Source organism: Penicillium paradoxum, assembly GCF_028828445.1.
Source record: "Penicillium paradoxum strain IBT 22861 chromosome Unknown utg000005l_segment0_segment0, whole genome shotgun sequence".
In the NCBI taxonomy this organism is placed as follows: Eukaryota; Fungi; Ascomycota; class Eurotiomycetes; order Eurotiales; family Aspergillaceae; genus Penicillium; species Penicillium paradoxum.
In genome coordinates, this window is record NW_026643183.1 from 3,129,101 (window position 1) to 3,153,616 (window position 24,516).

Genomic DNA, 24,516 nt, shown 5'->3' on the forward strand with positions numbered 1-24,516 from the left:
GGTCCGGACAAGAACAACAACGATCAAGTCCAAGCACCCAGGATCCCGAGTCGAAGGCGTTCATTTCGACACGGCATAATCCTCACCTGTTCGCCGCAAGGGAACCAGACATATCCATTCCCATCGTGGCCTTCGTATCCCTGTCCGATGCAGCCACAGAATCCGCCCCACTTTCTTTGAGGCTTGGATAGCCTCGGCGTTAGCCAATGCTTAAGTATGCGAAGACACATGTTTAGAAGTCAAGTCTCTTCGCTTAGGTTCCCGAGCGGTCCTCCTTACCTAGGTACCTTCTTTGCCGTTTTCACCCCTTTCGGCAGTGTGACTGGCCAGCGTGTCGCCATGGCCATACGCAAATCCATGGAAATGTAGGATGCGGAGCTACACTCTGCAAGGGATGATCCGATGGGGACGGCAGATGATGGTGATATGTATGCTTCGGATGTGAAAAGTGCAGGAACGTAAGGTATATTCATCTGATACTGTTCGGGGAGTCTTGATTTAAGAAAGAAATAGAGGGATCTACGACCTATGGCTGCTCTGGGCTGTAACTGTTCCACCCCGCGACTCCATGTCAACATCACTAGCAAGAAACATGGGCTCCGACGCAACATACTACATATCCGAAGAGACTAAACCCGCCGCTCGAAACGTCCCTGTCGCGATAGCCTAGGGCTACTTCAGTAACGGCCTGATGGCCATCATCCCAATAACAACCTACCTCCCCGCCACGCCATCCGTAGAAGGTTGTGTAAAGAACACGATGGGCTTCCCATTCTATATTTTCCAAGCCGCCACCTCAATCGCCAGTATACACAGCCCAACAGCTACGATCATTCCATTGATATCCAGCAACATCCTCTTCAACGCCTCCACCTCCTGCCAAACCATCGCCTTCGCGCAACAAGGGCCTCCTATTCTCAAACTGGATCGGCAAAGTCGAGTCTAACCGTAAAATCCTGGTGAAGCCATTGCGCTGTTCTGAGCCATCAGCTGCGCACTCTCGCTGAACGTGGCGGCGTGGATGTATACGTATATCACGTCGATCAGCTGCGTTATTTATCGTAAGATCTGGTATCCGGAGACTCTGCTGCTGCGACGATGGGATCTCGGGCGGTGGGAACTTGGTGTTCATATTGTTGGATGAGTGTATTGCTGCTTTGCGGTGTTTTCGTCGTTGTGGCCTGGTGATAGGGAGATTAGTTTGCAGGGCTTCGATTGAGGGTGGTTATTTTTGGGGGAGCTTTTGTGGTTAGTCTTGTGAGGGCGGAGGGAGTATATCGGTCCGGTTGTTTTAATTAGGGATTTATTTAAGGGACTATAAGTATCCAGAGGATCTTGGGAGGTCGGGCAGTGCCGGGGTGAGCTGATCAGGAAAGGTGGGTTGATCCCAGCCTCATATTCCTATCCCCCAGCATCGTACCATCGATAATGGATATTTGATTTGGAGAAGATACAATATTTTATCCTGCTCTCTTACACAGCATAGGATGTGTTTACATGCTAAGGCTGAGTATTCATAGAATGGAAATCTCATCGACGCACAGCGTAAAGCGGTTCCTTATTCGACTAGATAGAGTCTACGCATGTGGCGGAATGCTCCAAAGGTCTCTCTATCGGCTCCCGGAATAAGACAAGTGTCAGAGTCTACTGAGGGAGACGTCGACATGTATCATGAATATGGTTGATGAAGTTAAGAAGACCAAGCTATGCTATGGACCGAGGAAAAAGTCTGACGGCAAGGAACGCTCCAGAGACTGGGAAACATGTAACACGGCATGAGATATTTAGGCACCGTTGGGCTGCAGAGGAAAGCTGCAGCGCTCAGACTCCCAGCCATTCACCGGCTCAGATGGCCAGAGATCAGAAAGAACCTGTGCCAGCCTCTCCGGGATATCTCTCTCACCCAAGCCTTCATAGCGCGCTTGGTTAATTATCACCCTTTCCTTCTTCCCGAGCTCAATGATAGTCGGCACGCCCACGTTCTGGAAGTTGTAGCGATTGATCAAAAACGAACGAGCGAACCAATCAACGACCCGATGATCATCGTGCAGGAGGTTCAGGAAACCAAAAGGCAGAATCCGAAGATACTGTAGACGGTGGGAAACTTGGTTCGACGAAATCAAGTGCCAGATCTGGAGAGCGAGGTTCTCATCCATAGCCGCGTTGACGAATATCTCTCTAAGAACAGATGGCGCGATTTCTTCCCTTCGGTTCACCGACCGTGGTCGAGGGTCGAAATGGAGATCTAGTGCCAGGCTGTGGAGGGCAGAAAAGCTGCCCATGGCCTTGTACATTTCACACTCTTTCTGATCGCCCATGGATCTTCTGATGGGGAGACGTAATTCCTCGAGCTGTGGACAGGACTCGGCTAGATGACGGATTCCAGATGCATCCAATTCTGGATATTTATAGCCAGAATTTGATACAATTGACGGAGTGTTAATCGTAGTGGACGGTTCAATGATAAGGCCCTTTAGTGTAGCGCCATGGCGCTGTATGATGGCGTTCAAAGACGAGGCGCTGCGAAGACCACAAAGATAGAGATATTTCAGGGGATTGAATGCGCATATTCCGGCAATCCCAATAGGATTATCAACATTGAGATCCGGATAGCTCCAGCCACGGGCATCCATGGTGATGAAGAGTCGCTCGAGGTTAGGTACAACCGCAGCCACTTCTGTGAGCATGGCTGCGTCCCATAAATCATCAAGCTTCAGAGACCGGAGTTGGGAAAGATCCACGATATTCGCCAGCACGGGTAGGATATCTTCGTATGCGCCTTGTCGACCAATTGTAATCGACTGCAAGGAAGAGATCGGCACAGGTTGCATGGTGGCAGCAAAACTGCGCCATCTTTGCCTCAGCAGAGGGTATAGGGATGGATGGATCATCACGTTCTTCTGCAAGAGAAGGTGTTTCAAATTAGGAGCCAGGAAAAGGAAGGGCAGCATCTCATCTACGTTTAGAGGGCCGGATTGACCGTTAAGTTTGCGCCGAATTTGGACGGGTAATGTATGCAGTCCCTCGAGACGTAGAAGGTTGACATCGATGCTCCAGTCTTCGTCCATTCCCAGCCGCAGAGAAGGATCGACCTCGCTTGCTAAACCTGGCAGACTGCCGACGACGTTCTGCGAGTAGAACAGATCCAGTCGACATTTTGGATGATGTTGTGATATGGCGTCCTGCAAAGCAATTGGAAAATTGTCCCGAAGGAAAAACTCAAATTGTGCTAGATGCGACAAGCGGACGATGAGGGCAGCAAGTGGCTGCCAGTCTCTTTTCCATTTTTTATAGCTGGACGGACGATTGAGGACATGGAATCCGTCGACATCATGTCGAGTAGGATCTGTCAAATGAGACTCCAGGAAAGAGTCTCTCGTGGCCGGCTCATCATGGATGCGACGAGAGGATCCATATTGGGTGGCTCTGAGTTGCCAATGACGGTCCGGCGGTGCCTTCTCCTCCTCTGGATTGAACCCTATAACAGATAATTTCCGCGCGTATTTCAGGAACTGACGTCCCCAGCCATCTTCTGTCAACTCGGAGACGGCCTTTTGGAGGCTTTGGATATCACAGAACTTGATAGAAAGATGTTGATACAGAAGCGGAGCAGCTAGTTCGTAACATGCGTGGTTGAGCCGACTGAAAGCTGAGAGGGTTGTGCGTGAATCCGACCCATCGGCATGAAGCTAAAGGGTTTAGTGTCTCGCCAGAAAATGGTGGAGCTGACCTACACTAAGACATATCTGGTGTAAGAGCTCCAGTGGAAGACAACTCATTTCGTTTGGCGCAGACTGGGGGGACATGTCAAGAATTGAGACTTTAGTTTGCTACGTGCCAAGTACTTAGTTGCACGATATGTTACTAGCTTGGTATTGACGGTGTATGTATGCGTTCCAATGGACGTGTACAACATGCCATCCACCGGGGGTAAATTCAGATGTTGATATAAATTTGAACCTAGTGGTTAGAAGTACTATAGGCTGGTCCTACAGACTGAGTGATGATAGTCGACGGTGCGATGAGCAGACCGACAGGCGGCAATGGTCTTCTGAGAAGGCGTTGGCCTATCATCTTAGCATGACTCGAGCGAATATCGACATGTCCGAAATGGATTTGGTTGAAAGCTAAGACAGAGAAAGAGCATCGGTTCTAGTTTACTTATTATGTATCAGGTCTGCAATCCTTGTACAGAGTATAGCCAATCCTATTTTCAAAATAAGATTACATCTCCCTTTTACATGTTTTTCCCCCGTGCTAGATGGTATCTTCTATAGACCACTCTGTGCATGCGAGGGCAACAGTGCGACTAAGTGTAGGAAGTCCACTTGGGTATTCCGAGAGTCCAGTCACTCCATGTAAGTACCTGAACCGGGTCTTGCCCAGTTTGTGTCACTGATGCCTTAGACCTAAGGCATATTTATGTGCCTGAGAGATGCCTGATAGATGCCTGATAGATGCCTTAGACCTAAGGCACATTTGTGTGCCTGACAGATGCCTTGTTGTGTAACGTGTGGCGGCCTCGTCCACCTCCACCCCTTCCTCCGTAAACACCGTCTTTGATTCTCTGCCACCTCCTCGGCCTTAGCTTATACAGGTCTTGAACTATTTATACAGTATCTACTCTGTACTATCCTCATCTTCCTCTCGAATGGGGATACCGAGGCTGCCTATTTATAGAATGGAAAACTCATCGACCCACCGCGTTAATCGGTTACTGACCAGGCGATCTAGATTCTACACGTGTGGAATCCTTCACTTCGATCGGCTCTCGGAACAAGGCAAGGGACATTCCCGAGGCCGACAGCACGGAATACGGAGCGACGAAATTGTGCACATCTCGTAACATATGACTCATTTTCAAAGGGCGATTGCACAAGGTACTGTGCACATGCACATCTCCGAGGCAGTGATAGACTTGGCAATCCAATTAGAACAGCGCGGATGATCGCGGGTGCATTACACCTTTTGTAAAAGTGAAAAAATGGAAGAAGTGCGAGGGAATTGGCAAAGCCCAGAGAGGTTGGAGAGGTCCAAATATCTAGGGCTTTCAACCTGCGAACAGGTCTCCCCGAGAGCTGCCAAGGACACCGACCTTGGCCCTTAGCTTCCCCCATTGGGACTAAGCGGAGGAACCTCACCAATGGCAATGGGCCAGCAACCCGTGGACCGTAGAACACCAATACCTCAGGCTAAACCGCCTAACTGCCTGCAAATTTAGAAAGGGCTTAAAATCCTGGCAATCCTTCGCTTTTCCCTTTTGGATTCATTTGTCCTGCTCCACTCTTTCACACCAACTTCATTGAAAAACATCACTCGCTTACTGCTGAATCCTTCTTATCTTGGTCATATCGCAATTGCAACGGTGAGCGGATTATTTGCGCTGGGCAGATCACACCTCCACCACGCTCCACTACGGCTGTACATAGTTCAGCAGATCGCAACCCCTTCAGACCAGCCTTGAATCTCGGACGCTAGGACGAACTCCGCCCTAATAAAATGGTCGCCCCCCAATCTCCCACCTCTCCCAAGCGGAGTCGTGGGTTCAGCATCAAATCCGACAAGTCGAACCAATCTGGCTCACCAGGCCACAAACGCGGACTGTCAGAGTCCTCGGAGGAGAAATCCCGTCGCAATCTACACACCAAAGCCGATCCCTTGGTCGCCATGAACGAACTCCAGCCCAGTACGTTTCGCCGACCCGCTTGGATTCTAGCCCGGTCGCATTCTCCTGCTATCGCAGTCAAACTGACCCCTCAATAGTGGCGGTGGCCCTGGAAAAGTCGAATTTGGGCTCCCTTCGTGAGATTGAGCATAAAGATCAATTTGGAAATGTCATCTGTTCGTTTCCGCCATTCTTTGGTTCGGCTGGCTGGCTAACCCTTGCGTCGTAGCCGATCCTGACCTGTCAAACCCCACCCGGCCACGTTTGGAGCGCCCTTTGGATACAATCCGATCGTTTGAGGCGGCCATCTACGGATCATACACCAGTAACCGTGCATCATATGCCAGAACAGGTACATTCACCCATGCGTGCTGAATCAAGGAATTCCAGGCTGACCTCCCGGATAGATGATGCTGGATCACAGATGGGCGATTACAGCCGACGAACAAGCTACTATGGAGGTAAGTGCCCTGTGATTTTCCCTTTGATCGATGGTTTCTGATTCCCCTTTCCCCGATAGGTCAAAACGGTCCTTCCAACAGGAATTACGATCAAAGCAACTACTACGGAGGACCTCCATCGCGCCCAGATAGCATCGTGAACGCCTATCAGAACGCTCCCCAATCGCCCGAGAACCCCTACCAGAACGGATACGGTCAGAATGGGGGTAGAAAGCCATCCAGACATCCGCGCGGGTCCCCCACCGACGGCTACCGTAATAATGTCAACTACTCGCAGTACGACTATCCACAGGGCAATGGTCAGCGCTCATATGACAACGTGAATGCCATGTCCAATGGATCCGGCAACACAGATTCTTACGGCCACTCCACCGACCCCAGCTCGATGAACAGCTCCTATGACCAGTTGCAGCAGCAGGCCCTGCAGCAACAGCGTCTTGGCGAGCGTGCCCAAGCTGAGTACGGTGTCAACGGACTCACACCCAGGACACAGCCAGGGGATCCGAGCTTGGGCGGACCCGTCGGTGGAGGTGCAGGAGCTGTGCCTGCAGCAGCTCCCCCGCGTAAGGCCTTCAACCAGATCCCACCTCCGCCCAAGGAAGATAAGCGGAAGAGCTGGTTCAAGCGCCGGTTCAACAAAGACTAAATCCGAACGGGTGTTTGAATTGTTGAACTCGAGTATTCCAGTTCGATTACTATCTATGTTTCTGTATCTGGACACTTTATTTCCTAGATTTGTCCTTATTTGTGATTTTCTGTTCTGCAAACTGGCGTTTTGTTTGTTTTTATGGACTTCCACCGGCTGGGATATGGGATTATGGATATGATGTGTTTATTATTTTGTTTTTGCTTCCCCTGACTTGTTTCTTCTATCGCATGCTGTAATGAGATTATGATACATGGACACATGGAACCTTCACCTCATGGATTGGGATTTTATTTAGTATGTTTTTTTCCCCCTGTTAATTGTGTTTGCTTCATCCATATCTGTACTCCTAGCTTGTTCTTTTTGAAAACTTCTGCCTTGTTGCACCTGCGTCGGTTTCTGGAATCGTCATGTAGATGTATATATGCACTCCATGGAGTCAACATTACATTTCATTGCATCAATTGTTAAACATGTTCTCTTTAGGCAACTCTTCCAGCTTTGTATAGTGAGATCGTGTTCTATCTACCCAAGGAACTCCTATTATCTCCGCAACCGTGCCTTCAAACAGGGACGCAAAATCTTCTCAGCCCGCAATATACGATAGCAAAACTTTTTCTCCATACCCACTTTGCCAAGCTTATAGTTTACCATCTTAAGTTATCAGGATACCCACCGGCCCTCTCGTTTAATATAAATTTGTTGAGATTGGGGGTCGGAAAGTGGACATCAGCTGAATAGTGGGAACAGCTCTGAGACAGTGGGGACGAATCATCGAGTATAGACCGCCTTTTTGATTCGGAGAATGAGCATGCTTAGTATATTTACGTTATACTATGGTTTATGGGACTAGGTTGTCTGGTCTGCCGACACGGAGAAAGAATAATAAACGCTCATTCGGGAATCATATACTCCGTATATCCCTCACACGAGCTAAAATCCCAACTAGCAAGTGGATAAGCAAAAGCCTCCCCAAGCAAGACAGTAACTAGCAGCTAGCTCTCGGAGCTTGTTCCAGCTAGCGAGGAGAATTGGATCCGAATCAAGATTGGAACAATCTACTATATCCACATATGCAATCCCATCAGGTAATACTCTGATTCTCCCCGCGACAATCCGGAGATTGTATGAACCAAACCGAAAACTTCCCCATCCGCCGTTTGTATGACCTATTCCGGAAATGCGAAAGATTCCGAGACCGCAGCGCCTCATGGGACCAATCCCCAGACGCAGTCTCAGACGAAGCCCGAGGACTGTAATCCATATCCGAGTTTATAACAGCGTCACACCCATAGCGTGGTCGATACGCTTTACACGATTGAATCTTCCACAATGGATCGTCAGGTTTCAGCCCGGGGCCTAGATTCAGCCAGCGCGTGATAAAAAGAGCCAACCGACCATGATACTCGCTCATTTCAACCGGAAATCCGTGTTGCGCGTTTCGCAGCACCCGTTTATAAGGTGCCTTTTTCTCAATCAGAGCTCGGAGCAAATTCCCCGCAGACCTCGCGATATAAGAAGGCCGTCGATGCATGCATATTGTCAATGAGCGAAATGGGTCTATCTGGAAGTTTAGAGGGGTTGAATAGATTTGCGTCTCGATTCTCGACTAGCATTATATCCTGCATGCGCAGATAGAGACCGAGAGGTTGTTTGCGAATCCGGGGATCGATGGAGAATAGCGCGGTTGATTCGGTGAATTCTTCGATTTGAACGAAGGATGGCGTTTCGCTCCCATATGTTACCCAGAAATGGTTATACCCCGAACTCGGACTATAAATGCAAATCCATGATTTCACCTTTTACACAAAATACTCCTTCTGCTTCCTCCATCTCCAACTCGCAATGAGATAATTCTACCACGGTGCTAATTACGGGATCACGCCCTGACTGTTGCTCATTCTGAACGAGATTTTTAGTCGAAATCGTCTTGTTTGTTTAATCTGTGGAGGATGTCGCAGGCATAGCATATGAAATGGGCTGGGAGCTCGCGTTCGAATCGCTGGGGGGTTTTAGTTTCTAGTTTTTTGCGAGCCAGAGGAGAGGTTCTGTTTTGGTTTGAAGGGCTATAAAGAGGATGTGGCTGGACATTGGGAGACCAATGATGTCGTTAGGTAGGAGTAGATCTGAGATCCATAGTATGATCTCCGGAGGGAGTTCATCCAATGAGGTCAGTTTGACATCCAACAAGATTGGGTTGATAGCGATGAGCTCCTTAAGCTGTTGGTACTCACTGAATGAGACGAAAGAGCCCGGAGAAGTCCAGGATAGTGCTGGGAGTAAGCGATTTGGGCCATGTTGCTCGAGTTATGAGCCGCCGGTCTTGAAATAGGCGGGCCGACTCCTCGTGCAAGATGAGACGAGAGGAACTCGTGTGGGTGATATTTGGCTGCCAGGCAGTTGGTGGGAAAAATTGTTTGGGCCAAGCCCAGAAACTTGAGCTGAGGATTTATCGTATTAGAGTTCGACTCGAGGGATAGTCGACTAGAGCTGCGTAATGAGAAAAAGCGAAGGCAAGTGATGTATGTCTCTTAATGAGCCATGAGCTTACGTTCAAGAAATGTACAGAAAAAACACATAAAATGGCTTCTCTTGTCGCCTGAAACAAGCTATCACTTCCATTGCAACGCCGCTCCTTTGCCAGGTGTGGCCCCGACAAAAACAGTGCTGGTCCAAATATGATCGCATATTTGTTACATCATCAATCCAACTTTGCTATTTATCGTCCTAATTATAGTTCCCACAGATTTTGACCACCTATAGTAATCCCCTAATTCTAGGATGCAGTTCTAGACAAACGCACTCGGTATCAACACAGAAGCTGTAAAGATATGCATGGCTAGCTTGAACCGTTTCATCCATCTAGACGAGCCGGTCTTCGGGGTGTTATATCTTTCGTAAAAGCTTCTAGCCTTCCTTCTAATATAGTTATCGTTTTCCATGATGCCGATGTTAGTTTGTCACTTCAGCTAGAGCGCCTGTTGAGCGAGGAACCGGTCTTTCTTCACTTCGACCCTCATATTATCACTATTTCTTGAAAGGTAAAAGAACCAACGGAATATGTATCCAGTAGTGGAAATGTTGAGACTTGAGGCTGTCGATGATGAGGCTCTGGTTGCAGATGTGGGGGTGCAAGTGCGGGCCGAGCCGTCTAATCGTCCACGCGATATAGAAGACATCAATAGAAACGAATTCATCAATAGAGGACTCGATAAGAGCAGAAAAGCACTATTATCCTGCTAAGGGCACAAGATAGAGAGCATGGGACATTTTGTCTATCTCATCGAAATTGTAGAGCCCTATCCACATCAGATTCCTTCTAACCTTCCACTACCATCGTCTCAGGCAGTTACTCGACTCGCGAAGTATTCGCTTTACGTCAATATACCGGTAGGTTTCCACATAAGATAACTGAAAACCACTGCGGTAAACGTATCCAGTATGAACATCCTCTACCAAACATCGATAAATGTAAGTAACAACGACAAACAACTACCGCCTAAGATAGGTGGTTTATTTACGAGTCGCTAGTAATCAGCCTCGAAAGCTCGCTCGTTCGAGCTAGGCCTGATTCCGTATTTATATCAATACCTATACCCCGGTAAACGTATCTACTATGGAGATTCTCTACCAAATATCGAGAAATGAAAGCCCGGGCAAACGTATCCACTATAAACATCCATCCTCTACCAAACATCGATAAACATGTGTAACAACGACAAACAAATACCGCCCGAGGGAGGTGATCTACTCGCAAGTCGGCAGCAATCAGCCTTGAAAGGTCGGTCGTTTGAGCTAGGCCTAAGTCCACATGCATATTAATACCTATACCCTGATAAAGGTATCTAATATCAACATCATCTACTAAATATCAATAAATACATATATAGATTCCTAGTCGGCAAACGTATCCACTATAAGCATCCATCCACTATAAGCATCCATCCTCTACCAAACATCGATAAATATAACTAACAACGACAAACAAGTACCGCCCGAGAGAGGTGGTCTACTTGCAAGTCGGCAGCAATCAGCCTCGAAAGGTCGGTCGTTCGAGCCGGGCCTGGGTGCACAATTATACCCCAGACCTCCCAGCAAACTGCTGGTGCCTGACGCCAAAGGGCAAAAGATCCCCGCAGTTGACCCAGAGACTCCGGGTGTGACATTCGATTACAAGATCATCCACCGCTGGTGCCTGACGCCAAAGCGCAAAGGATCCCCGCAGTTGACCCAGAGATTCCGGGTGTGGTGTTTAAAGAATATTCTTTTCTTTTTTTTATAGTTCACAAGTACAATGTACGATGTGGCAAAGGCAACTTAAGACCCAGAAAGGGTTCCGGTCGTATTAGGTTAATCAACCTAGGGTTCAATACATGCAAATGGGAATCATGGAAGCAGCGTACAGCAAGGGTTGCAAAACGAACGAAATCTGGAAGAGACATCTTCAGAGTCCGTTTACTTCCGACCAAGTAGCTTGTCCTTCAGCTTATCTGCCAAGCCTTTGTGAGCAACCTTCCTAGTGGTCTGATCCTTGGCCTCCTTGTCTTTGAGGGATGCCTGGTCCAGGTGGACATTGCCTTGCCCGCCACGCTGCCATTGAGAACGAGTTAGTATTGAACACTGATCAAAACAAGAATGAGATGTCCGGGGTGCATGAGAAGCCAAGAACGCATGATATAAACCCCCAAAGGGAAATGCTAGTGCTCAAGCCTTGGATCCAGACGATAAATGGGGGTGGTATGTGATCCATATAACACAAATGCAGATTTCAAATGAGATTCAACTTACCCCGGTATGGTGAGGCTCATCCATAGAAGCATGGACAGCATGCTCAGGGACCATCTCTGCATCATGGGGCGTACTAGCAGGACGGATATGCGGGGACCCAATGTTGCCTGCTCCGCCACGCTGCATGTAGGTATATGCATCAGCGGAGGTTCCGGAAATAGAGGTAATGGACGGGAAGCGTGTACTTACACCGGCGGAGTAAGCGCCATCACCCTGGTCACCATAGATGCCCTCACGAACAATCTCGCCATCAACGTATCTACATTGCAGTCATGTTAGTGGGCTGGTTTTGAGATATGGATCAGTCTGTATGAAGTACGTACTCGGTGCTATCAGGACCGATGTTGCCTTGGCCTATATATCATAGTTAATGTGATTGCTATAGTAAGTCTGGAATGACTTCGATGTGAAAATCGGGCTTATAACGCACCTCCACGGCCATGGGAGACCATTGGCTCCTTGATATGAGCTGACATCTCGGGAGGCTCGGATATTGGCCGGGAATGCCCAGAAAAATTCGAAGTTGATCGGTCTGAGTGGAGGATTCCTGATATGTTCAGAAATTGAGAATCAAACAAACGAGTAGAATCAGAAGCAAGAAATGGAAGTAGCTTGTGAAAGAGAAGTGTTGTCAACGGGGCTGTAAATGCAGGTACGATTTAGCATGTAGGCGGGGATCCACGTGCGCGAGAACCCGAAGCTTACTAGGCCTAAGATCAAACAAGTCGTGCAGGGGATATTCAAGTGGATTTTGGGGGATCTAGATCCTTAAATATAATCCACTCTAGCTGTGACATGGGTAATATGGGGTTTCCGAGCCAAGCGCTTTAGTTCCCTCGACCCTCGTTTTCTATCGATATCAACAGCCGATGTTATTCAACGGCATTATTGAGTGGCCGTCGACATTGGTGACGCTGGGAGATAAGATAACCGCTGTTCATTGGTGGAGCTGGGACAATCTCCAGTTGGCCGATAGCGACCTTGGCATTTACTAGACTACGACGTACCTACATCGTAAGTGATATGACAAGGGAATCAAAAAAAATGAGTAGAGAGTTGGATATGGGCTGTCAAAATTTACCAAGTCCACGAAAACCGCATATTTCGTGAATATGACTGTAGTCATAGGGCATCGTGGCAGATACAGTAGATACCGGGGATGCTAGTCGCGGAACCAAATACGAGCCACGCCTAGTTGGCCTTCTTTTTGTCTTCGCTGGAGCCTCCGGTGGTGGGAAGACCCATAAAGATCTTGAAGGAATCATAGCTGCAGAGTTAGAGTCAGTATGTGTCTAGGAAGCAAACGAACAGAGAGCGGGAACATACATCATCCACTGGAGTCCAGTCTGTACAGGGTAACCTCGTTAGCACTTGCTATAATCCTTATTCCAAGCGAGAAAGGATGACTCACCAAAGTACCGATCATAACAATACGAACAGGCAGTCCGTTCCACAGACCGCGGAAGCCAATGTCGCCATAGATACGGCTCATAGCAGCACCAAAGGCCTCACCCGCCTGTCGATTCGCATTGAGCTTGCTGACCATAACATCAGCCGGGTGCGAGACCGCAGCACACAGAATACCGGCGAGGTAACCACCAGAGAAAGCAACGACCGTCTGGGCACCCTTGTTGTAATCCGACTTCTGGCCAGGCAGGTTGTGGTAGATCATTTCAACAATTGTTTCGAAGGAAGCAAACTTCATCATGGTGTATGGAACCTGACGACCCCATAGCGGATAGAGACCTTTGTACAAACTGGGCGAAGTGTTAGTAGCTAGCTGCTTGATCCGACGACAGATATTGATGTGGCCCAAACTCACCCAGCAACACCCTCCTTAGCAACAACGCTTGAAATGCCGCTGAAAGTACCAGTAATCTCAGGGGGAATGGTAGTCTGGCCACGGACCTTGACCGATTCGAAGGGGCATAGCGCAATATCGGCGATGAGCTCGGCGGAAGCACTGGCAGTCAAGTAAATCGCAGTCTTGAACCGAGTGGCGTTCTCCTGTCCGACCAAGTCACTGTAAAAGATCTTGAAGTACTCATACCCTCCGTACTTGAAAGCTCCTTGGGCCTGTTGTCAAATTCCATGTAATCAGTATACAGTATATGCCATGTAGAAGATCCAAGCATCGCTTGGAGCCTTCAACCTGCTCGAACTCACACTGTAGCCGAAGAAAGTAGGACTCCAACCCGTAAAGACACCTCGAATACCTTCGGCGGCTCGAATCGTCCGGAAAGCCTGCAGATTGCTCTGGTACAGCTTGGAATCAACCTGGCGACGGCATTTGATCAGATCCAGTGGGGTCACAGCGGTGTGGGTGAGGCCCTGGAATAAGTAGTCTCTTTGTTAGTCTACCACTCATACAGCAACGCAACATTGATCTGAAAGGAAATAGTTACACAGGCCAACAATCCACCAAACGTGCAAGCTGCATAGTACTTCAGAGAGCCAGGCTCAATCTTGCCGGTCTTCTCCTGAGCCTTCTGGCTAGCAACATTGAACTCGCGACTGGCCTCGTGGGCAATGCTGTCGGTCTTATTCTTCACATCGTCGAGTGCACTCCAGGCCTGAAACGGCTTCCTCTGCATAGCAGGGCTCTTGCCGGTCAAGCTACCCAGAGGGTGACTGGCGGCGATAGTATTGAGAGCTTCAGGAGTCATGGTGATATACTTGTGTACTTCGGGTCGAATGTGGAGATAAGTGGAGTCAAGGAGATTCGGGTTTATCCCCACCAAGTGGATTCTGAGCAACGATGAAGTTGTTTCGTTAGACTGTACACCACAGAAGAGGCAGAATCCCAATGGAAGGCAACTCGGAAATCAGTGATTCTCACAAAGCTCAATATGACGTGTGGGGCGTGTCTTGGCAAGGCTGGCAGGTACAGTGTTCCAATGGCACATGCGCGTTTTACACGTTAGTCGAATATGCGCTTCTATGTTGTTGCAATATAGCTTAAGTCTGAGCTAGCATTCCGCTCTTTATATAAACCTGAGCTTCTCCGAAAATCGCCGCAGTGTGATGTAACTCGATGAAAAATGCCGCCCCCGCTGGACTATACACGCACCTGACCGGGGGGCTGAAGGTAAGCCAGTTGGTCAATTGACAAGGTACGTAAGAATCATGGGAAAATCGGGGAAAATCTGGGAAATTGTTTTTTGCTATCATTTATAAACATATAATCCCGAACGTACAACAAAATTGGGATGAGAACCTAACGATGTGCTCACGCTGACATGTAGGCGTATGTAGTCAATTGTGAGGTTATCTAGATTGAGGATCATCTTCACTATCAATATGTATGTGTCTTAACATATAGCAACTACACAGACATAGCCATACTCTTGCGCCGAGGAATAAAAAACAACATCAAGATATCGAGGAAGATATATAGATGTGACGATCGTCGAGTTGGCCGCAAAAGGCTCCCGTAGCGGTGAGATGCCAAGAGTGACATCAAAAAGTCATTCCGCATTGGTTCATAGCTCTTGACCTCTACACGACTTGGATATTCTGTACGAGACTGCTGAATATCTTGAATTTAACCAATTCTACCACACCGCCTTCTGCCTCCTATATACAGTACCCTGTGGTCCCTATCGACAGCCCCCAATCGATCCGCTGCCCCTCACCGACCCCTCATCTCGATCCCCAAAATGGCATCATACCTGACCGGCAGTGAGGCCTTCACCCGGGAGAAGCAGCCCAGTCCTGAGATCAACACAGCATCCACAGCAGCATGGGCCGACAAGTACCGTGGTGTCCGTCTCTCCCCGCAATCGAACCGCACAAACCACAATCCTAGAACTAACACACTACACAGGCAACAATCGAGGATCTCGACCCACCTCCCGCCCTTTCAATCTCCTCCCATGACCCAATCTCCACAGCCATGCTGGCCGCTTACGAGCGTGACTACACGCATCTGACCGTCATCTCCTCCTCAAAGCGCTTTCTGCTCGGCTACCTCAGCATCCCCCGGCTACGAGAGCTGCTGCAGGCCGGCACTGTGAAGGAAAGCGACCCCGTCTCAGCAGCGATGCAGCGGTTCAACCGCAAGCGTGGCATCTACCAAGTCATCACAATGGAGACACCGCTCGAGGAGCTGGAGCAGTTCTTCGAGAGCGAGACAGGTCCGAATGGCGAGAAGCGCGAGAAGCAGCAATTCGCTGTTGTCACCGATGTGGCACGCAAGTTTGTCCTTGGTGTTGCTACTAAACAGGATTTGGAGGAGTTCGTTAAGCGCAGACCTACCTAGGACTATTGCCGAGGGAATGGGATGTGCAAGAGAATTGTTTCTGTTTGGCACTGCATATCGGCGTATTTTTTTGTCTATACCGAAGGCTTGGGCTGTGGTTATTTCTCTACATGCGTTTCCTTCAACATGGACAGCGCATGTTTGATATGGGCCTGGATCGACGGTATGATATCTTGCGAATGGGTATCCAATATGTGACGATTGTCCCTATCGTATCCAATTGCCAGATAACTCAGTCATTCTGTATTCTAACAATCGAGACCTCAGATGATCGAGGTTATTTCATCCCAATATTCAAACAGCAAAACCCTCGTACCCGAACAATGCCGTAACGCCGGAATAAAAAAGAACTTGGTTGTTGTGAAATGCGCCATATTCAAGTCTTACTCCAATTTACTGGGCTTTCTTTGAATCTGGCTTGGCGGCTGCTTTCTTGTCCTCTTGGTCCTCCATCCAGGCAACATAGATGTATGCGAACAAGACCACGTTGGCGGTGATGGCGGCAGTAACTCCGGCGAGTGTTGAGCTTCCTACTCAGTATATATGCAATCAGTGTATGCTCTTGGGACTCAAACGGAAGGGGAACACTCACCGCTGAAGATTGTGTTCACGGTCAAGAAATACATGCCAATGGGGCCGGCGACCATGGCTGCGGTAAAGCCCAGAAGCTTATAGATCACATCACTATATACCAGAGGGAGTGAGAATAGTCTCTCAAAAAAAAAGTCAAGCTTGCAGGGTGATCGTCTTACGCAGGAACAGCTGGGGTGACGTCGGAGCTGGCTTGCGGCGGAGGCTTTGCCGCAACATCAGCATAAGACTGGTTGTGGGGACGGCGGGCGGACATGTTTCCAAGGTTGCTATGTTTGTGGGGATTGTGGAATAATGCGCAACAGCTTCACAAGTCAGTCTCAAGGAGCAAAACGGAAGAGCAGTTCAAGTCGAGGATACAGGAAGCTATCGCATTGCGGAGATGCCAGTTAGTGCCCGCCGTCACATGCTGGGGTCTGATTGGTGGGCTGAGGTCTATGAACGCCCTTTGTGTCGTTCTCATGTGAACGATCTACGAATGATGATCTATTGTTCTCGATCGATAGGCGCAGAGTAAGGCCTTTCTCCAATTGTCACGATGAGCTCACTTTCCTATTCAGATCTAATGTTCCTTTGTCTCAATTCGCGCTCAAATGCTTAATTGGCTGCTCTTCCACGTGATTGGGCGCGTTCGCGGTCGCGTGTTCCGCTTTGGCAGAAAAAACGTTCCTGAATGGGAATAACCACATTGGATCTGTTCAGGTGGACTCTTATTGAATGACATTGTTGAGCATTGAGAGCGATGGAATATTCTGCTCCTAATACCCCATCTCGAGATATAAAAACCTTGCCGAGTACTCCTCCTGGAGAAGATTACGAAACCATCGCCACCCTTCCTGCGACAACTCCATCGCAAAGATTGACCCAACCAACACAACTACTTGAGCATCCTTACACGCGCTACAATAATACTGTTATTCAAGTTGCTGCATCGTCCCCGATAGGCCCACTTTCCTCCCCACCTCGCCGCAGCCAAGGCGGCGTGCTTTCATCCTTAATCGCTCCTTCTGGGACGCAATTCCGCCCTCCTGCCGCAGGACCTACGAAGCGCACGCCAAAGTTTGACCTTGACGACGGGCCTACATACCGAGGTGGTTCTTCAGACGAAGAGTCTCACCTGCAAAGCACTGATATCAAACCGTCTATGTTTGAGAAAACCGTTCGGAGTCCTGAGAACGAAAAAATCATGGAGTCCCCCCTCCGCCCCGATGCCGCCTCATTGGACCGGTTCCGAGAGATTACGGCTTCTGCCATGTATGATCCCAAAAATGCCGCGACCGCAGTCAAGCGGTCCGCAGACCACATGAGCCCTCCGGCAACCAAAGGAGTTGCCATGAAAAAAGCCCGACAAGATGCGCCCGCTCGCGCACAGCCTGTAGGAGTTCCTGACATTCTTTTACATGAAATCCAAGACTTCAGAATGCGTGTCAAAGTTGAGCGCATTCTCAAAGTCATGCCGCATATGACTGTTCGAATTTGCCAAGAAGCGATCTTGAAGAGTAAGGGCAACTATGACGATGCGCTCCAATACCTCGCCAACACGGATGCTGCCGACAAGGAGAACAACGCAGTGGTGATTGATTCCTCCGATGATGAATTGAGCGCTGGGCCGGCTTCAGGCCCCGTTCCCATGGCGAAACAGAACATCAAGGCTCGTGGGACCATTCAGGACAAGTGGGCCGCAATGAAACAGCCCAAGGGCCAGGAGTCCGACGACGAAGGAAAGCCTCGCCGCCGGCTCATTCGCGGTCCCAAGTCTGAGAATTCTTCTCGTGCTATTTCCCCTGTTCGCACTGTTGTTACTATCGAATCCGATGACAGTGCCCCCAAGAAGAAGCTGGGACGGCTTCAGAAGGGCCGCAGGGCTCCTTCTCCCGATCGATCGGAGTCACCCGAGGCTATGATGAGTGATTCGGACGATTCGACCGTCCAGGTTCAAGGATCCACCGCTGGCGGTCTGGATCTCAAGGTCTTGAAATTTTTCAACACTTGCCGGGTTCGTGATCTAGCCGATATCGCTTCTATCCCCGAGGAAACTGCCCAGATTATCATCGAAAACCGCCCATACAACTCCCTTGATGAAGTTCGTGTTGTCTCTGCTCCAGTTGTTGAGACTGTAAAGCCCAAGGGCAGACGGGGAGGCAAGGCCCCCAAGCCCATTGGAGACAAGATTGTCGACAAATGTGTTGATATGTGGACGGGATATATGGCAATTGATGCGCTTGTCAGCGAGGTTGAGACCCTTGGCAAGCCAGTCGCCGAAGAGATGAAGAAATGGGGCGTCGACACCTTTGGAAAGAAGGGTGATCTGGAAATGACCACCATTGCTCCTTCCAAGTCCGAACATGACTCGGGCATTGCCACTCCAGCATCTGAACGCCAGTCCCCCGAAAGCGACGAAGAAAGCGGCAGACTCGTGGCCTCCAAGCGCAAATCTCGTTTTATTTCACAACCTTCTATCATGGCTGATGATCTGGTTATGAAGGATTACCAAATTGTGGGAATCAACTGGCTGGCACTGTTGTTTGAAAAGAGACTGAGCTGCATTCTGGCCGACGACATGGGTCTGGGCAAGACTTGTCAAGTCATTGGTTTCCTTGCGCATCTGTTTGAAAAGGGCATCAAGGGTCCTCATCTGGTTGTTGTCCCATCTTCTACCATTGAGAACTGGCTTCGTGAATTCCAGAAGTTCTGTCCGACTTTGACTGTCATGCCCTACTACGCTAATCTCAACGAGCGTGCTCTCATCCGCGACGAGATTGAGGAGAGACGTGATGAAATTAATGTCGTGATCACCACGTACACCATCGCCAAGGCAAAGCTTGATGCCAAGTTTTTGCGTGACATGGACTTCACTGTCTGTGTTTACGACGAAGGACATATGCTGAAGAACCATCAATCTCAGCTATATGAGAAATTGATTCGCATTCGCGCGCGTTTCCGTTTACTGCTCACCGGTACCCCCCTCCAAAACAACCTGCAAGAGCTGGCATCGCTTCTTGGGTTTATTCTTCCCTCTGTCTTCCAAGAGCACAAAGAAGACCTCCATGCAGTATTCTCAAACAAGGCCAAAACGACTGACGAGTCCCACGCCACTCTCCTGTCTGCGCAGCGTATTGAACGCGCGAAGTCAATGATGAAACCTTTTATCCTTCGAAGAAAGAAGCACCAGGTTATTGATCTTCCAGCCAAGCATTCCCATGTCGGTTGGTGTCAAATGAAAGAATCTCAAGTCAAAATCTACGACCATGAAAAAGACCAAGTGCGCCAGCTATTGGAAGACCGTGCTGCTGGAAAGAAGACCGGCTCAAAATCTGCCAATATCCTCATGAAGCTACGCCAAGCTGCGATTCACCCTCTCCTTGCTCGTCGTCACTACACCGATGAGATTTTACACAAGATGGCTAAGGCCTGCTTAAAGGAAGACAAGTGGTCGCTTTCTGACCCTAAGATCATCTTTGAGGAACTCATGCCTTACAATGACTTCGAGTGCCACCACATGTGTGTGGAGAACCCGAACTCTCTTGGGAAATTCAAGCTCAAGAATGACGAGTGGATGGATTCCGGCAAAGTTGAGCATCTCAAAGAGCTTCTCACTCGTTTCATCGCCAACGGCGACCGCACCCTCATTTTCTCCCAATTCACTATGGTCATGGACATCCTCGAGCACGTCCTGGAGACCCTGAAGATCGAGTTTGTCCGCCTGGATGGCCGCACCAACGTCGAGGACCGCCAGTCCATCCTCGATGCCTTCCACGAACGCACCGAGATCCCTGTTTTCCTCTTGTCCACCAAGGCTGGCGGTGCCGGTATCAACTTGGCCTGTGCCAATCGCGTCGTCATCTTCGATTCTTCCTTCAATCCCCAGGAAGATGTTCAAGCGGAAAACCGCGCGCATCGCGTCGGACAAACGCGCGAGGTCGAGATTTACCGCCTGGTGACCAAGGGCACCATCGAGGAGCAAATTTACGCCCTCGGCCAGACTAAGCTGGCACTTGACCAGGCGGTGGCAGGGGAGGACGAGACCGGTAGCAAAAAGAGCGAGGAGGCCGGCATCAAGGTTGTTGAGGAGATGATGAGGGCTGAGCTGCAGGTGAAAGCAGCATAGTGAGCATGCACAATCCAGCAGAAAAGAAAAACGAAAAACCGCAAAAAAAGGTTCATGCCGGAGTTTCTGTTGTGAGTATTTGCGCGGCGGTGCGAATACTATGGTTAATCCTGTGCCATTTAGGCACAGTCAGTACATGGTGTTTGGTGAGGGATTGATATCATGGCGATTCGGGGAATCGCATATCATTTGTTAGATTAGAGGATAAAAATCCATCTGCCATTCAGTATAATATGTTCAAAACGTAGTTTATAAGTGTACTTGTATTTTTATTGTGAATGTAGGAATAGCACTCATCAGAGATGAGGATGAGATATGTGGGGGAATCTATAGAGCGAACTAACAAAAACAATCATAAACACCTCAGAATGCAGATATAAACAAAGCGAAAGAAACCAAGAAATGAGAGAAAACCAAGAGCTATGCATATGGACAGAGGTGAGAGCATTAGAAACAGCGATAAGACATCGGAAAAACAAGCATTAGGCATAAAGCAATATTTATGCCGTCACTTGAGACTGGGCCTGAGTCTGTGTAGCTGGATTAGTAGTCTCCACGGCTGGCTGCTCAGCCTCGACTTTAGCAACCTTGGCCGCTTTGGGAGCAGACGTCCGGCGAATAGGACCACCAGCGTGAGCAACAGGCGCAGATGCCTTAGTGCGAGCAGCACCACCACCAGCCGCACGAGCAGACTCGGACTCCATGGCATTCTGCACAGCCTTGGACTTGGTCTCAGGCTTGGCCGGGATATCGGTGGCACCGGGGGCACCAGGGGGAGACGCCCACTTCTCATCCAAACCAAGCAATTGATCAACACGCTCAGCGGCAGGAAGCAAGTCCTCCAATTTCAGCGCGCGGCAAAGATCAAGATACGTCTTCGACAGAGTCGCATATTTGAACTCCTTGTTCTTGCCCGGAATCAGCATGTTCAACAGGTACTTGGTATTCGCCATGCGGTTCTCCTGCTCCAGACAGATTTTCATATACTCGTAGACAATCTCCTGCCACGAGGCAAGGCCGCCGTCCGCCTCAGCCCGGAAACAGGACGAGTTCGTCTCCGCAGACGTCGCGATCATGGCACCGTCAACGCCATATTCGGCCATCAGCGCAAGACCCTGGTCGCGCGAGGTCACATCGCCGTTCATCACGCACGCCACGCCGGCGTCGTGGCAGATACCAGCTACCATGCGCAGCTGGTCACGAATTGCGCGCTCGCGCGGGCGCATCGGCGTTGTGCGGCAATGGACCGTCAGACCGGTGATACCAGTCTTGACAAGACGAGAGACGAGTTTCTTTGTTTCTTCAGGATCGGAGAGGATGCGGATTTTGACAGAGATGCCGATTTGGAAAGGCTCGCCGACCTCCTTGACGAGGGCTTCCAGGATGGAGACGAGGAGATCGGGGGTACGGAGGAGGGCGGCACCCATGCCTGCGTGCGTGGAGAAGGGCTTCGGGCAGCCGGAGTTGACGTCGATGCCTGAGACGTCTGCCGCCACCACGCGCGCGGCTTGCACTGCTAGCTCCGGGTTGGAGGTTCCCATTTGGAAGATTAGACGGTTTTGTTCGCGCACTGGGTCGATGCGGTAGATGATTGATTCTTTGACTGGTGCTTGGGTGCGGCCGCCATTGCTGGGCATGCGGGTGTACTCGATCACGCCGTTGCGCGGATTCACGCGTCGCTCGGTGCCGATCATTGATTTGTCGATTGTTTCGGGCCCCCAGACGAGGTCGGCGCCGTATTTCAGGGCTAGCAGACGAGATGGGAGCTCGCCTGAGCGGACCATTGGCGCGAGGACGATTTTGTTGCGGTAGTCGACGCCTTTCGCGGGGATGGGCACGCGCGGCACCACGGCCGACGCGGGGGCAGTTGTGGTTGCGGATGCGAGGGCTGCCATTGTGTTGCGGAGGATTCTGATCATAGCATGCCCAGGTATGGCGGGAAAAGAGGGTATGTATATATCGACGGGCTCTTTTTCTTCTGTGGGGTCGGAGGCTTCCGATGAGAAAAGTTGGAGTCACGTGGAGATAGTGGCGATAGAGGAAAAGTTCGTTGCCTCAGGGCGCGTAATTGGATTACATGTAATTATGGCAATTATGGTAACTTTGGTCATTTTGGTAATTTTGGTCAGTTTGGTGAAGCTCTTTGGGCCGGTCGTCTTTGGCCAATGATGACACTCCATTCCCTGCCAAGGATCACGACATTGGCAGTGTTGAGTGTCCTTGTCTGCAATTTTCCCGAGGGCTGAGCTCGGCATTATACGAAATATTCTGTCCCTGAGACAACTACAGTCCTGTTCATATCGTGGTGTACAGCGCCGAAATCGGCCCTGGCAGTATGGGGTCGGGTATGTACTCCGTACATGCAGTGTACATGCTGTCAAGTAGCTAGAGGGTGATCCTTATGTATGTATGACGGATATACGGAGTACTACCTGAGTAGAAGACATATCGAGCATACGATCTCCATTCCATCGTGCCAATTGCCTCGGTGATCCGTCGGGATGTCAATCGGATCAATCCCAACATGCCGACTTTCGGAACCCCGTTATATTTTTTTTCTTTCCGACTCAGGACACAGGGGCAGCACCACCACGCATCGCCAACTTATACCCCGCGTAAAGGGATTAGACGTGTACCAGAAATACTAAAAACCGGAAAGCAGTAGAAGCCTTTCCAACACAGCCAATGACTCGTCCTCCCTTGGCCCGACTGGGAAGTGCTACCTCCACCGCCTCCCGCTCTGTTTGGCGCACATCAGCAGCGCTGGCTCCCCCCACTTCTACTGCCCCTCTCTCTTCCTCTTCCTTTTCTTCTCCCTTATCCCGTGCGGCCCAAGTATCCAGACACTTTTCGTCAACTTCGCCCAGCATGACTTACACCGTCCGCAAGATCGGTTCCCCCTACACCCTCGAGCACCGTGTGTTCGTGGAGAAGGATGGCGTCCCCGTCTCGCCCTTCCACGATATCCCCCTGTATGCCAACGAGCAGCAGACCATCCTGAACATGGTCGTTGAGATCCCCCGCTGGACCAACGCCAAGCAGGAGGTACGATACCTAACCCATCATTCCAATTGATACCCCGCCATATGCTAATCGCATCGTAAACAGATATCCAAGGATGATTTCCTTAACCCCATCAAGCAGGACACCAAGAAGGGCAAGCTCCGCTTCGTCCGCAACTGCTTCCCCCACAAGGGTTACCTCTGGAACTACGGTGCCTTCCCTCGCGTAAGTCCTGGATCGTTCTCACCACACCCGTGGGTTGGAAGAGGGGTAAATGAAACTAACATGTTCTAAACCAGACCTGGGAGGACCCCAACTCCATCCACCCCGAGACCAAGGCTAAGGGTGATAACGATCCTCTTGATGTTTGCGAGATTGGTGAGCTTGTTGGCTACACCGGTCAGGTCAAGCAGGTCAAGGTCCTCGGTGTCATGGCTCTGATTGATGAGGAGGAGACCGACTGGAAGATCATTGTCATCGATGTCAACGATCCTCTTGCCCCTAAGCTCAACGACATTGAGGATGTTGAGCGCCAGCTGCCCGGCCTCATGCGCGCCACCAACGAGTGGTTCCGCATCTACAAGATCCCCGACGGAAAGCCCGAGAACCAGTTCGCTTTCTCCGGCGAGTGCAAGAACAAGAAGTACGCCGAGGATGTCATCCGCGAGTGCTCCGATGCCTGGGAGAAGCTTGTCTCCGGCAAGGCCCCCCGTGGCGAGATCAGCCTGTAAGTTCCATGTGCATCGATTCTTTATCCAAGTGCCTTTAAGCTAACCATCATCAGCGCCAACACCACCGTTGAGAACTCTGCCGACCGTGTTGACCAGGCTCAGCTTGCTGCCATCCCCCGCAACGAGACCCTCCCTGCTGCTCCTATTGATGGCAGCATTGACAAGTGGTTCTTCATCTCAGGTGCCGCAGTATAAGTGAATTTTCTGCAAAAGAAGTATAAAACTAACTAAAACTGTCAAGCCTATGATCGTTTGCCCAGTG

The 24,516-nt window shown here is 49.9% G+C and overlaps 10 protein-coding genes across 10 annotated transcripts; 4 read left to right on the forward strand and 6 right to left on the reverse strand.

The window, feature by feature from the left end:
- Positions 1 to 796: 796 nt before the first annotated feature.
- On the reverse strand, positions 797 to 1,132 carry N7457_006160 (uncharacterized protein; the record flags this gene model as incomplete). The annotated part of the gene is made up of 1 exon (XM_057177204.1): positions 797 to 1,132. One exon carries the CDS (start codon positions 1,130 to 1,132, stop codon positions 797 to 799), a length of 336 nt encoding a protein of 111 aa, XP_057031506.1.
- Positions 1,133 to 1,784: 652 nt separating this feature from the next.
- On the reverse strand, positions 1,785 to 3,779 carry N7457_006161 (uncharacterized protein; the record flags this gene model as incomplete). The annotated part of the gene is made up of 2 exons (XM_057177205.1): positions 1,785 to 3,689; positions 3,735 to 3,779. The coding sequence occupies 2 exons, from the start codon at positions 3,777 to 3,779 to the stop codon at positions 1,785 to 1,787; spliced, it is 1,950 nt and encodes a 649-aa protein (XP_057031507.1).
- Positions 3,780 to 5,499: 1,720 nt separating this feature from the next.
- Positions 5,500 to 6,772, forward strand: N7457_006162 (DUF2406 domain-containing protein; the record flags this gene model as incomplete). The annotated part of the gene is made up of 5 exons (XM_057177206.1): positions 5,500 to 5,686; positions 5,764 to 5,841; positions 5,895 to 6,017; positions 6,073 to 6,126; positions 6,186 to 6,772. The coding sequence occupies 5 exons, from the start codon at positions 5,500 to 5,502 to the stop codon at positions 6,770 to 6,772; spliced, it is 1,029 nt and encodes a 342-aa protein (XP_057031508.1).
- A 4,455-nt stretch (positions 6,773 to 11,227) lies between these two features.
- N7457_006163 (DUF3602 domain-containing protein) lies at positions 11,228 to 12,036 on the reverse strand (the record flags this gene model as incomplete). Its single annotated transcript, XM_057177207.1, has 4 exons — positions 11,228 to 11,362; positions 11,561 to 11,819; positions 11,884 to 11,914; positions 11,991 to 12,036. The coding sequence occupies 4 exons, from the start codon at positions 12,034 to 12,036 to the stop codon at positions 11,228 to 11,230; spliced, it is 471 nt and encodes a 156-aa protein (XP_057031509.1).
- Positions 12,037 to 12,751: 715 nt separating this feature from the next.
- N7457_006164 (putative mitochondrial phosphate carrier protein) lies at positions 12,752 to 14,226 on the reverse strand (the record flags this gene model as incomplete). Its single annotated transcript, XM_057177208.1, has 6 exons — positions 12,752 to 12,827; positions 12,887 to 12,906; positions 12,972 to 13,317; positions 13,383 to 13,636; positions 13,727 to 13,891; positions 13,966 to 14,226. 6 exons carry the CDS (start codon positions 14,224 to 14,226, stop codon positions 12,752 to 12,754), a joined length of 1,122 nt encoding a protein of 373 aa, XP_057031510.1.
- Positions 14,227 to 15,219: 993 nt separating this feature from the next.
- On the forward strand, positions 15,220 to 15,821 carry N7457_006165 (putative cystathionine beta-synthase (beta-thionase); the record flags this gene model as incomplete). Its single annotated transcript, XM_057177209.1, has 2 exons — positions 15,220 to 15,324; positions 15,387 to 15,821. The coding sequence occupies 2 exons, from the start codon at positions 15,220 to 15,222 to the stop codon at positions 15,819 to 15,821; spliced, it is 540 nt and encodes a 179-aa protein (XP_057031511.1).
- Positions 15,822 to 16,214: 393 nt separating this feature from the next.
- On the reverse strand, positions 16,215 to 16,668 carry N7457_006166 (vacuolar ATPase assembly integral membrane protein VMA21; the record flags this gene model as incomplete). Its single annotated transcript, XM_057177210.1, has 3 exons — positions 16,215 to 16,351; positions 16,414 to 16,505; positions 16,574 to 16,668. The coding sequence occupies 3 exons, from the start codon at positions 16,666 to 16,668 to the stop codon at positions 16,215 to 16,217; spliced, it is 324 nt and encodes a 107-aa protein (XP_057031512.1).
- Positions 16,669 to 17,154: 486 nt separating this feature from the next.
- On the forward strand, positions 17,155 to 20,520 carry N7457_006167 (DEAD/DEAH box helicase; the record flags this gene model as incomplete). The annotated part of the gene is made up of 1 exon (XM_057177211.1): positions 17,155 to 20,520. The coding sequence occupies one exon, from the start codon at positions 17,155 to 17,157 to the stop codon at positions 20,518 to 20,520; it is 3,366 nt and encodes a 1,121-aa protein (XP_057031513.1).
- Positions 20,521 to 21,020: 500 nt separating this feature from the next.
- N7457_006168 (tRNA-dihydrouridine(20) synthase (NAD(+))) lies at positions 21,021 to 22,415 on the reverse strand (the record flags this gene model as incomplete). Its single annotated transcript, XM_057177212.1, has 1 exon — positions 21,021 to 22,415. One exon carries the CDS (start codon positions 22,413 to 22,415, stop codon positions 21,021 to 21,023), a length of 1,395 nt encoding a protein of 464 aa, XP_057031514.1.
- Positions 22,416 to 23,205: 790 nt separating this feature from the next.
- On the forward strand, positions 23,206 to 24,449 carry ipp1 (inorganic diphosphatase IPP1; the record flags this gene model as incomplete). The annotated part of the gene is made up of 4 exons (XM_057177213.1): positions 23,206 to 23,565; positions 23,629 to 23,748; positions 23,823 to 24,250; positions 24,308 to 24,449. 4 exons carry the CDS (start codon positions 23,206 to 23,208, stop codon positions 24,447 to 24,449), a joined length of 1,050 nt encoding a protein of 349 aa, XP_057031515.1.
- Between the last annotated feature and the right edge of the window lie 67 nt (positions 24,450 to 24,516).